The 12,371-nt window shown below is 56.2% G+C and overlaps 2 protein-coding genes across 8 annotated transcripts in view; one reads left to right on the top strand and one right to left on the bottom strand.

The window, feature by feature from the left end:
* Positions 1-12,371, bottom strand: part of ZNF219 (zinc finger protein 219) — a 19,203-nt gene extending 6,832 nt beyond the window's left edge. The window contains exons 1-5 of one of the 7 annotated variants that reach the window (XM_074234936.1): positions 11,884-12,371; positions 11,229-11,440; positions 2,100-2,185; positions 463-1,864; positions 145-276 (exon numbers count right to left, since the gene is read on the bottom strand). In XM_074234936.1, coding sequence (XP_074091037.1) covers positions 145-276; positions 463-1,864; positions 2,100-2,105 — 1,540 coding nt within the window. In that variant the 5' untranslated portion in view covers positions 2,106-2,185; positions 11,229-11,440; positions 11,884-12,371. Of the gene's footprint in view, positions 1-144; positions 277-462; positions 2,045-2,099; positions 2,186-2,979; positions 5,730-6,607; positions 6,755-6,852; positions 6,892-11,228; positions 11,441-11,883 lie in introns of those variants that run through there. The other 6 variants (XM_074234937.1, XM_074234938.1, XM_074234941.1 and 3 more) reach the window with 6 other exon arrangements.
* TMEM253 (transmembrane protein 253) lies at positions 6,927-12,012 on the top strand. The gene is made up of 8 exons (XM_074234944.1): positions 6,927-7,838; positions 9,105-9,166; positions 9,383-9,504; positions 9,973-10,083; positions 10,172-10,228; positions 10,461-10,571; positions 10,706-10,852; positions 11,197-12,012. The coding sequence occupies exons 1-8, from the start codon at positions 7,834-7,836 to the stop codon at positions 11,266-11,268; spliced, it is 687 nt and encodes a 228-aa protein (XP_074091045.1). The 5' UTR covers positions 6,927-7,833; the 3' UTR covers positions 11,269-12,012.

The raw sequence follows: 12,371 nt of genomic DNA, 5'->3' as shown, positions 1-12,371 counted from the left end.
TACCCCCCCCCCCCACGGCCTGTGGACCCCTCGCAAAAATGTCCGCCGCACGCATTTCTAATTCCGAGCAGGAGCTGCCCCCCTCCCCCGTTTCCCCAAACCCGGGTCTTCTCCAGAGGCGCCTCACCGCAGCCTTCATCTCACCTGTGTGCACCCGCAGATGCACTTTGAGGTGGTGCGCGGAACGGAAGGATTTCCCACAGAAGGGGCAGTCCTTGCCCGAGGCCCCCCGGGCCCCTTCAGGCCGAGCTCCCCCAACCAACAGCCCGTTCTCTTCTGTAAGACAGGTTAAGAAGCCGAGTTAAGGGGCGCAGGCCCAGCCGGATCCCCCCTGCTGTCCCTCCGAGCCCGGAGCGGGGAGAGGGCTGCGGGAGGGAGGGAGGCCAGACAAAGGGGCATCGGCGCCGGACCCGGGGGGGGGGCAGCCCCACCCCGCGGGGGGGGGGGCTCACGCGCACATACCCTGGGAGGCTGCGGGCCGGGGCGGGCACCCTGCGGCGGGGGCGGGATGGGCCGCGCCCTCCCCGGGCCGGCGGTGAAGCGAAGCCAGCGCCCCGAGGGCCCTGCCCCGCGTCCAGCTGTCCTCCTCCGCCTCCACCACCACCTCCTCTTCCTCTTCCTCCGGCTCCTCCAGGCGGGGCCGACGCTCCCGGGCCGGGAGCGGGCGGAAGCCCCCGAAGCCGCGGCCGGCGCCGGGCTCGGAGCCCTCGCCGTTGGGCCTGGCTTTCCCGGCCCGCAAGCTCAGGTAGCCCAGCAGGCCCGGGGGCTCGGCCCGCTCCCCGGGCGGCGGCGCCGGGGCCAACAGCAGCGCGGGGCCCAGGGGCTCGTAGGCCAGGAGGCCCAGGTCGGGAGGGGGCGGGGCCCGGGGGGGCCCGGAGCCGGGCCCCGGCGCGCGCAGGGCCCCCAGCTTGCTGGCGTGCACCTTCATGTGGTTCTTGAGGAACCAGGGCTCCTTGAAGCAGCGGCCGCAGACGGGGCACGCGTGGTCGAAGGAGGCCTTGTGCTTGCGCATGTGGCCCTTGAGAAACCAGGACTGGGTGAAACTCTGGCCGCAGACTTGGCAGCGGAACTCCGGGGGCGCCGGGGGCTCCTCCGGGGCGGCGGCCGGGGCCGGGGCGGGCTCCGGCTCGGGCTCCGGCTCGGGCTCGAGCTCCGGGGCCGCCTCGGACTCGGGCCGTGGCCGGGGCTGGGGACCGGCGGCGTTGGGCGCCAGGGGGCGCTCGGGGGCGCCGTGAGCCGCCAGGCTGTGGCGCAGCAGCTCCTCCTCCTGGCTGGCGCCGAAGCTGCACAGGCTGCACTTCCAGGGCCGGTGGAGGATGTGCAGGTGGCGTTCGCGCTCCGCCGCCGTGCGGAACTTGCCTTTGCAGAAGGGGCAGCGGAAGGCAGGTAGCGAAGGGGCCGGGGCCGGGGCCGGGGCCGGGGCGGGGAGCTCGGCGGGGGGCGGGGCTGGCAGGAGCGGCCCGGGCGCACTGCCCAGCCGGGCCTCCCGCAGCAGGGCGCGCTCCTCCAGCTCCAGCAGCAGGCGCGCGGCGGGGCTGCGCGGGCGCTCGGGCTGGTGCGTGCGCAAGTGCAGGCGCAGCAGGGCCCTCTGCGCCGTGCGGTGGCCGCAGTGCGGGCACTGGAAGGGCTGGGCGCCCGGGTGGGCCCGCAGATGCAGCGCCAGGATCGAGTTGAAGCGAAAGCGCTTCCCGCACACCGGGCACGGGAAGCGCCGCCCGCTCCCGCGGCCCTCGGGCCAGCCGGCCGCCCCCATGCCCGCCGGCCCCCCGCTCAGGCCCGGCCCGTTGGAGTAACGCTGCAGGTCCAGCTCGCCGTCGAAGGCCGGCAGGGCGAGGGGGCCGCCCGGGGAGCGCGGCCGTGAGCCCTGCCAAGACAGGAGCGGAGCGGCCGGGTCAAGAGAGGATACAAGGAAGAGGGAAGTGGGGAACCGGAAGATAAGAGCCATGGGGGCGGGAAAAGGGAGGATCAAGGGACAACGGAGCCCACGGGGAGAGGAGCGCGCGGCGAGCCGGGCCGGCCGGGCAGCGTGCCCCCCACCCGGCCGCCGGGCGCAGGGGGCTGCATGCGGGGAGGGGCGGGCGCGCCGCCGCATCACTCACCTCCATGGACTCACTTCACATTCTTTGGTGCCAGGGACTGTAGGGAGGAGGGGAAGCCTCTGCTGGAAGCGGCTGGGGCAAGGGGGCTGGAGAGAGAAAGCCAGATTCCCAAAGTGAGATCGTGGGGTTCCAGGTACAAGAGGTGAGCCCTCTTCACCCACCACGAAAAGGGCCTTTCCCACTCCCAAACTCAAAAATACATGTCCCTTCTTTTCTTCTAAACGGCAGGGATGGGGGGGGGGGACCGAGATTTTCTCCTAATTCCTCAGAAATTGAAACCCTTGATCCCCCATGCCCCATGAAGCAGCCAGTGAGAATTTCCAGATCCACAACCCTTCCTTTGCTGACTTTTGCCAGTTATCTGTAGTCTATCCGTGTAGCAAATTCTTCCATTAAAAATGGGGGGGAGGAGTGGACCTCATAATTCCTCCATATCTTCTAACTTGGGCTGGGCATTTCCCTCTCTCAGTCAAGGAGAATTACCTAGCTTCCTGGTTATCCATTCCCTTCCTTTAGCCACTACCTATCTTGCTGGCCCAGTCTTTCCTTCCTTTTGCCCAAACCCTGTCTTTCTGCCTTTCCCCCCTCATTCCCCCTCCCTCTGCCTGGATTCCTGCTCCATTCATTTCCATTCATTACAGAGACTCATTCATGCATGGGAGAGAAACCCCTCCCAACAGCAGTAGCAGCAAGTCTGGAGACAGACAGAGGGGGAGGGGCAAGGGGGGGGGACAGAAACAGAGAAGGGATGGGAAAACAGTTGGGGAAGAATAAGAGCAAAGGGGTTCTTCTGGCCTGGGAAAAGGGATCAAAAGTGGGAAACCATGATAAAAACCATTCCCTTGTTTTTAGCACCCTGGAGACGGAGACCTGATGATACCTTCCAGTCCCTTTGTCCAGGGCTGCTCCAAGCCAGGCTTTCCTTATCTCTGCAGGGGAGAGGTTCCCCTACACAAGAGGAGGATTACTCTGGCTCTGAGCTCCACAGCTTGGAGTGTGGGGCAGAGAGGCGGGGCTAGAGCCATCTGCACAGACAAGAGGCCCAGCACATGGTCTGGAAGGGAAAGGGTTAAAGTTTTCCAGGATAAGACTTCAAGGCCTGGTCATCCTGGCTGGAGTGCTCAGGGAAGCTCTTTGCACTGAAAGGAAAAGTCAGGGGGGGCACTCTAGCCTACAAAGGAGGTCAGTGTTAGTGATCAGATTGGAGACAGAATCTCCAAGCTGAAATGAAAAACTGAGTCTCAGATAGGTAAAGGGATTTGTCTGAGGTAATGGAATTAATATTTAGAGCCCAGGTCTATATTCTTAAGCTAAATCTCTCTCTACTATATCATGCTGACAGACTACACCAAAATACATAATTACCCCAACAGGTAGAAGCAATATCCTAAGACCACCCAGACTATCTGTCTTTACACAGAACTATACTTAATCGAGAACGCATTATTTAAAAAACTTCCTTATACTGAGGGTTGTGATCTTGAAATGTGGTACTAATGAAGACTGAGTCATGCATGTCCTTCCCTTTGACCTTAAATAACAGGAAAGACTATCTGAACCAGGGAAAGATCTTTCTTGCTTTGAGGGAGAGATATAATGTCCTCTGGAGGACCCTGCATGTCCAGGGATTTTATGTGGAATGTGCTGAGCCTCCATCTGTTATCTGGGATCTATGACCCTTAAGACTGTGGGAGCTTTATTATTCGTATAATGTGAGACAAAGGAGTCCCTGTCTGTGGGTCACTGAGTCCACAGACAAATGCATCTCACTCCCAATCTTATCATATCCTCCCTCATCCAATTCTGGAACCATCAGGAAAAAAACATTTTTTTCTTGGGACCAAGAACCTGAAAGAACCTAGACAGTTGTGGTTAGTATCTCTTGGCCTTAGGAGAGCAAGCAGAACAAGGGATTTCAAGATTCAGTACCATGGAGAGTACAATGGACTACCAGAGGGGTACCTTTGGCCACCTCAGCACTAAAGAAAAGAAAATGGTATACATCAGAATGGCCATGTTTGTCCTCTCCACCAAGAGAGTGCACTGGGAACCAGAAAGTGGACAATTTCTCATCTATACATCAAAAAGGGGGGGGGGGGGGGGGAATGAGATAAGTAGAGAGGCTCTCAATGTCACTGAATTTTTTTCTAAATGTCATGGAAAATAAATGAAACTGGATTAATTCACTGGTTATGAGGAGCAATGTTCTGTCCATTTCAGTTTGTACATCCTGGAATCAGTAACTCAAGAATCTATTTCTTAAAGCTGTCATATTCTGGAGCTCTCTTGGGGATTCCAGAACATCCTGGTATACAACCAATCTTGTATATTCAGAGAAACCAGATGGTTAGGGGTGGGGTTTCTGAATGTCCATATCCCATTAACTACTAGACATTTTATGAACTTCCCTCCCATGCCTCCCAGGCCCTGAAAAGGTTCTAAAGCTCCTGTCAAGATCCAAAAAATGCAAAACCAGAGCTCAACAGGCCTAGGAGAACTTAACTTTTAAGGGGCAGAAAATATCACAGAAGATAATCTTGGCTGGGGGGAAGGGGGGGTGATGGTAAGGGTAGAATGTAAAATATAGTCCCAAGTAAAATATTATTTCAAGAGCTCTTAGATATGGGAAAAGGTATCTTTCAAAATAGATCAAATTCTTCTAAAAAAGAATGACTTGGAATGAATCTCAAAGGCCAACTTAGGTCTACTTTGATACCATGAATAAGTTATTACTAAACTCCAGTCCTCTAGATTTATTCCAATCTAAAACTATTAGAGGAATCCTAGATTCTTTGAAATAGGACCTGAAGTCCTATTTCATCCCTATCCTAATCCTTCTAGCATATTGGACAAAGAAAGCATAGGCCAGCCTAGGAATAAAAATATGATGTAAAGGAAGTGGTTGGTTGTCCCAGTATTAAAGAATGGGAGAATGGAGAAAAGAGAAAAAAGTTGAGGAGAATGGAGAAGGGGAAGGACTTGATGGAAAGAACTGATGAGAAAGGACAGACATAGTTCAAGGATGTATCACCTGGGTATGTCAAAACAGTATATTTTTTCCATAAAGTTTGGAGTAGTTCAAGGCTCAAAGGACATGACTGATAAAATGCTGAGCTAGAAAAGCAACTATCCATTCCTATTCCCCACTCTGGTACCCATATATACATATACCTTTTCAGTCCCTGATAATCCATAACTTTCTTACTTATAGAACTCTAAAGAGATCATATAATTTAAGACAGGAATCAATAACAAGCTGTGTGCCATGCTACTGGCCCCCAAGTCAAATGTAGTGAGGGAATTAGAGATTTAGAACAGGGACCTCTAATTATAAAAAGATGGAGAGGGGCTGGTACAGGGAAATGGCAGGTAGACAGAGGCAATAACCAACAGAAGTGCCATTCAAGATTGGCCCTCATGCCATCCTGTAGTATTGAGTATGGATTGCCAACCAGTTACTTAGGATCAAAGTACACTTGAGGTTAGTATTTTTAGGGTCTAGTAACATATATATGTATATATACCTCTAACTCCTTGTGTAATAAATAAACTTAAACTCTGTCCAGACCCCCAAACTGCCTGAGAGGCATTGCTGAATCTAAACTGTTTACAATGGCGGGGGGGGGGGGGGGGGGGGGGGTAACGACCCAATGAACCCTTTTGATAGGGGTCCTGGGCTTCAGTAGCTCCAGGCATAGAGCTGCTCTCTGCAGACTCACTGTTCTGGTTGGCCCCTCATTCTAGGACCTAAATAGTTTAGGAGAGAGTAGGGGGTATGCTAACTGCACCAGTCTTGGCCTTCACCCAAACCCCAACCTGACCCTCTTTTGGTGGTTTTTACAAGGCCTCCTGATGGAGCAGAGGATGAGACTTAGGGAAACCCCTAAGCTCCTGTAGTGAAAGCTGACTTATCTCTAGGTTGGAATCCCTCCACTAAGATGGGAGGCCCCCCTGCCCCTGGATAGGAATCTGAACGGCTTTTTTGGGGGGGGAGCCCCCTTGCTGTCCTGCCGGTAAACGGATTGGCAAATTAGGCTGGGCTCCCACGGGGCTCTCTCCACCCCCCGCCCCAACCCGCGATGGATGAGCTGAGGTGAGTAAAATGATTGGGCACAGGGTCCGGGAGGAAGCAGCCAGGGGCTCGACCACCCCATCTCGGGAGAACAAAAGCGGAGCTTCAGCCCTGCCTCGGCTGCCGGCGGGCCGAGCTCTTTGTGACACTTTGTTTGGGACTCAGAGAGAAGCAGTCCTTCCCCCACCGCCATCTCTTCCCTCCCACCCCCCACCCCGGGGCCGGGGGCTCCGGTCTTCGCCCCCTCCCTCACCCCGGGCCTCACCTACCTGCGCCCCGGATCGCCCACCAAGCCCGGCTCCCCCGCGCCCCCCGGCTCCTCTCCGCTCCTCTTCCCTCCCCGCCCCTCCGGGCCCCTACAAAGACGCTCGCTCCCCCTCGCCCGGCCCTTCCTCCCGGGTCCCCGCTCCCCGCGCCGCCGGGACCTGGACCCCACCTCTCTCGGGGCCCCCAGCTTCCCGGGCCTCCCCGGCCGGCCCCCCGCTCTGGGAGCTCCGGGCGAAGTTTGCTCGGGGCCGAGCCGGCGCCCCTCCCCCGCCCCCGCCCCCTGCACCTGCTCCGAGCTGGGCCCGGGGAGAGGGCCCCCCCGGGGCGGGGGGAGGAGGGGGCCTGGGGCGGGAGCCGGGATGGCGGATGGGGGGGGGGGAGTGAGAACGGGAGGGGGGGGGAGAGGCTACTCACGAGCCCGGGGCGGCGGCGGAGCGGGCGGGCGGGCGGGCGGGCGGGCGGCGGGCCGGCGGCGCGGGCGTCAGCGTTACGTGGGGCCGGGGGAGATGCGCTGGGCCCCGGCCCCCCCGCCCCCGGCCGGGCCCGGCCCCCGCCCCCTCCCCCTCCTCCGGTCCCCCGCCCCCGCCCCTGGCCCGCATTGTGTGGGGCAGGAGGCGGCCCCGGCCATTAGCATGCGGGGGGCGGCGCGGCCGGGCCGGGAGCCGGGCGGGAATGAGCGCGGGGTCCCGGGGGCCGGGGAGGCAGGGCTGGGCACCTCGGGGCTGGGCAGAGGGCGCCGGGCGCGAACCCGACGGAGTGAGGTGGGAAGATGGGGGCGCCCTTCTGGGGAGGGGCCAGGTGATAAGGCTCCGAGGGGGGGCTTTTTGTGAAGGGTCACCAGCCTCTCCCCCACACCCTTCCCGCCCCCCGCCCCGCATCCCGGCGTGACCGCCCCTTACCAGACCTTTAGTTTCTCATCATTTATCTGCATAGTGTCTAAGTGTGAGTGTGTGCGCGCGCGCGCGTCTCATCTAGCCTCTGGAACTGCGTTTCAGCGGCTGTTTTGCCCCCGTCCCCCCCCCCCCCCCCCCCGGCCCACACCTCCGGAGCCTCCTGAGTTAAAGAACACAATCGCCGGCCCACGGCTACACTCCTCCTCAGGCCATCGTTTAGGCGCCGTGATCGCGGCAGTCGGCCCGGCGGCGGCGCTGGCCTGACCCCAGAGCCGTAGAGCACAGTTCTAGGCCGTTGAGGAGCGGGGCTCGGCCATCGGCCCTCCCGGGGGGCCCCGCAGACGGCCGGGCCTCCATTCTCCCCATCCCCGCCCCCCGCAACATCCCCACGCACACACAGCCCCAGAAGCAGGTGCCTGATCCCAGTCCTAGTCTTTCCGGCATATTGGACTACAAGGAAAACATCCCAGGGAACTGCAGAAAGGCATAGGACAGCCTGGGAATGAGGTGTGGTGAGAGGAGGCTGGGTGGTTGTCCCAGGGCTAGGGAATGGGAGGAGGGAGAGAAGAGAAAGGAGTTGAGGAGGAGGAAGGACCTGATGGCAAGAACTGATGAGAAAGGACAGGCAGAGGCCATAATGTGAATACTGCCTTCTGCTTCTGTTTTGACAGCCTGGAAGTGGCGAGTGTCTAGAAGTAAAGCACTGGAGATAAACAAAGAAAGGGTAGATTGTCCAGAGATAGCAATGGAGAGGAAAAAAACAATAAAAGGCAGAAGGTTGTAGTAGAAATAAACAGCATGGGACTGGGAACCAGGAGTTCTGGGTTCTTGTTTTTGGTTTGTTTGGTTTTTTTTTTTACTTTGCTACTTCCTTTCTATGTGGTCTTAGGAAAGTAAATCAACCTTTCTGACCCTCAGATTTTTAATCTGCAAAATTAGAGAAGGTAGAGAAGCAGTTGAATTAGACAATCCTTAAAGTCTATTCTAACTCTGATATTTTATTGTGATAGAATTTTGGAGCTGGGAGGAGTTATGGATACTTTTTAGCCAAGCCCCCTCATTTTGCAGATGAGCAAACTGGGGCCTTGAGAGGTCAAGTAATTTTACTCAGGGTCACACAGGTCACAAGTGGTCGAGGGATAATCTGAACCAAGATGTTTTGGACTCCAAATGCATTGCTCATTCCACTCATTATGCAGAGAAATGAGGTTACCAACTGAAGAATCATTTCTACTCATTTCAGCTCAGACTATTAAGTACTAGAAAAGGCAAGAACAGTGCGTACACAAACACAAAATCTGGGTTTTAACAGACTATTCTGGCACAAATATGGGGCACCTACTAAAGTCACATCCCTGAAAGAATCTGGAGTGGGGAGAAAACTACTTCCTCACCTATTTCAATGAGGTAGATAGAAGACCAGGAAATAATGAAGAGGGAAATAACAGTACATTATTTCTGAGATCTATGCTAGTCTGGTTTCAAGGAGAGGGGATTGGGCGGAGGTAGGTGGTGATAGATTTAGAGATCTGAAGTGAGGGATTGGAAATGAAGAGGGAATGCCATTAGTAAATTAAGTATATAGAAAATAAAATTGGGAGGTTTATGGAACATCCAGTGCCAGGGAAGTCTGTTGGAATACTGGTGACTTCCGATCCCATGTTATCTTCCTTCTCTCCAGCAAGTCACAAGGACTTTTGCCCTGGCCCCACCCTACCCCTGACAACCCTCTCTTGAAGGGACAAGAGTGTCCTTTAAGTTTTTCATTCCCAGGGTCCACAATACCAGGGCAGTCAACTCGTTCCTGCCTATCAGAAGAAGTCGACAGAGATTTGGTATGTTTGAATCAGAAAAATTAAATTCCCAGGAAAGAGTATAAGTTGGGAGTAAGGAGGTGTGTGGCTGAGGCAGTAGTCTAAGGGTGGGGACAGGAGAGCATATATCTCCCAAAATCTGAGCCTAGAGAAAAGGGTAACTTCTCTGATCTAGGTAACCCTGTGGGAGTGGGAGAGCATCATGTCCCCAGGACTGAAGCTATGAAGTCCTTCTAGGTTCCAGTAAAGTCATGGAGGAGAAAGATATCCAGCCAGAAGAAAAGAGAAAGTCCACCCGGGAAGAAAAGCTGAGGCATTGGGCTCAACATAGAGAGAGTGGGCGTCTCCTCGTGTTAGCGGTGAGACTGAATGTCCCCAACTCTGGATCCCCTCCATTATACTTTTCATAGTGACCCCACCCCCCATCACTCCACCCCATCTTTCCCTTTTCTCCGTGTTACCTTCCCCATAGCACCCTTCCCCCCTTTCCACTTGCACCTCAGGAATGAGAGGAGAGATTGGGCTTGATACAGTGAAAGAGAGCCCTAGATCAGTGGTTAAGAGATGTGGGTTCAAAGCCCGGCTCCAACCATGTGACATTGAGCAAGTCACTTCCCCTCCAAGAGCTTCAGCTCCTTCATTTATGAAATGGAGATTAAGAATATTTGAAATGCCAATTTCAAAGGAATATTGCAAGTAAAGTGCTTGGCAAACCTTAACAACAATAGAAATGCGAGCTATTATAATGAAGAGTATGAAGGAAGACAAAATTGTTAATGATACCCTGTTACCATTCTATTGTATCTCTTTTCACCCTCCCAAATCAGGTGAGCCAGCTCTGGATGGCAGTGGCTTCTGTACCCTTTCCTGTTGCCATTTCTTGCCTGGAGTCAAACTGCTACATGAATGTAGCTCTACCCCTCTGGCCAGGAGCTTTGGTGAGTGTGAGGGGAGAGTTCAGGGAGTCATCCCTCCCACACACCCAGGCAACAATTCAACCCAACAATAACCCCTTTTAACCTTCAGGGTCTGCTCACTGGAATCCTAACACTAGAACTTCGAAGAACTCCCCGCCTCTGGAAGGTGACTAGGGGTCCTGAATTCAGAATTCCTCAGATACCACTGGGCTAATGACTAAGCTGAGGAGAACCACAGAATCAATGTTTCCAGTTCTTGGTAGAGATGACTAAGAGGGAAGAATGGGACAGATTGCTGCTGGGGTGAAGGCTAAAGGTGAAAGATGGGGCAGACAGTCTGGACTGGGCGGTCTGCCCTTTGTCTTGGGCAGGATGGGATCAAGATCACTCTCTGACAGGTGAGAGCCATGATGATCCTCAATTTATCTGGGATAATCCTGGGACTCGTTGTGGTGGTGGTCCAGGGAGTGAAACTGGCCTTGGCTCCATCACAGCCAACCTCCTACCAGGTACCATCAAAGGGGGAAAGGAGATGAGGAAAAGTGCTTAGAAGAAAGGTTTGGAGGAGGAGGAGGGGGTAGGGAAAATGGTTCAGTGGAAAGGAGAGACTGCAAGCTCCATTCCAGGCTCTGTTTGACTGCAGTGGGTTGGCTTGCTGATTCTGGAATTGAGTGCTGAGGCCTTCACCCTAGGCGGAGCTCTGGCCTCTGCCTTTTCCCTCCTCCTGCTGAGCCAAAGAAAGCCAGGATGCTGTGGTGCTCGTAGACTACGCTACCAGGAGCTACAGGAGGTACTAGAATGGGGAAAGATGATGTGGCAGTGGGATGCTTTTCCTACTCAGTAACACTTAAGGGGAGAGGATAGGCTCCTAGACAGTCTTAATGAAAGACAGCAAAGCCTGGGGCAGGGAAGGTCTGGGCCTTCTAATCCTAATTTGTCACTGTTTGAATATCTAGTTCCAGTCATGGTGTAACTCATGGGGGGGGGGGGAGATGGGAGAAGGGAGAGGGTTGGAATTTTTCTGAGGAAGAAATAGAGAAAACAGGAGGGCCTCCCATTCCTACTTCTCAATCCACCCTTCTGCCTCAACCAACTGCCCTAATCTGGCCATTCACAATTGGGTCTGCCTTTCAGGGCCTCTCAGAAATGGAAGAAGTTAAACGTACTGAAAATATTTCCTCTGCGACTTCTGCAGCAAATGAATGAGCCGAGAAAGGGGAGTACTCTGAGAATGCTTGTTGAGAATGGGACACAATGGTCCCTGCATCACCCTGTACAGACACAGATGACAAGGGAAGGGAGCAGGAAGGGCTCCCCTACCCCTCCCCTCCACAGCCGGGATGAGTTCACTGCATTCTCTTCCGGCAACCTCTCTTCCCTGGAAGGTTGCAAGCCAATGAGACATACAGGAATGCCAACCAGGGAGGTGAACGCTTCTTCAATTTGGCTCAACAATGGACATGGGCTTTTCCCTGTCCCCTGCCCAGGCAGATTTGTGCTTGGAACTAAGTCCTCTTCCCCCGGCAGCCCCCGCTTCCTAATCCTGGGAAAGCCTCCCCTCTTGCATCCTGAATTCCCCCGACACCTGTTGCTGTTCCATTATATGTATCTGCCCCCCCCCCCCCAGTCCCGGGCTCTCTCCATCCAGCCTCTCTCTCTCCATCCATTCCCTTCCATCCAGTCCTTCCCACAGGGCCCCGTTGGCCCATCCATCCCCTCCCAACCCTTCCCAGCTCAGCCCCTTCCCCCACCAGCCGCAACTTGCCCAAACCTCCGCCAAGGAAGAGCCAGAGAACTACAAATCCCAGCAGATGCCCTTACCGCTTTGCATGCTGGGAAATAAAGGTCCTCCGTGCAACTGGGGGCGACATGGATACCTTCAGTGACGCGCGGCGCTAGAGGTCTGCCCATCGCGGTCCATCCACCCGGTCCGCCCAGGCTTCGCTCGGGTCCAGGCAGCCAATGGGCCGGAAGACGCCGGGCGAGGCGGGGGGAGGAGGGGGAGAGGTGCGGGGCGAGGAGGAGCTGACGTGGATGGGACCTGCATCTGGGCGGGGAAGCGGCCGCATCCCCGAGGGGCGCCGGGGCGCGCGGAGCACGTCTGCCCGCGAAGCGGCGGGAGGAGGGGCGTCCTCGCCGCCGCCGCCGCCGCCGCGCCCTGGGGTTCCCACGAGGAGTAATCGCCAGCCCGCCCGTCCCCGTCTTCATTTGCATAGTCTAGGCCCCCGCCCCCCAGATGCGTGGGGGGGAGAGCGCTGCGGCGGCTACCTGCTCTGGAGTGGGGCTGCCTAGCTGCGACCAGGGGCCGG

The sequence above is a fragment of the Macrotis lagotis genome, chromosome 4 (genome assembly GCF_037893015.1).
Source record: "Macrotis lagotis isolate mMagLag1 chromosome 4, bilby.v1.9.chrom.fasta, whole genome shotgun sequence".
In the NCBI taxonomy this organism is placed as follows: Eukaryota; Metazoa; Chordata; class Mammalia; order Peramelemorphia; family Peramelidae; genus Macrotis; species Macrotis lagotis.
This window is presented reverse-complemented; position numbering and strand designations above follow the sequence as displayed.

Coding starts and splice junctions, on each gene's coding strand:
- TMEM253 (XM_074234944.1), top strand. Junction 9,167..9,382: donor AAGAAGTCGACAGAGATTTG/GTATGTTTGAAT, acceptor AAGTCCTTCTAG/GTTCCAGTAAAGTCATGGAG. Junction 10,572..10,705: donor CACAGCCAACCTCCTACCAG/GTACCATCAAAG, acceptor GTTTGACTGCAG/TGGGTTGGCTTGCTGATTCT.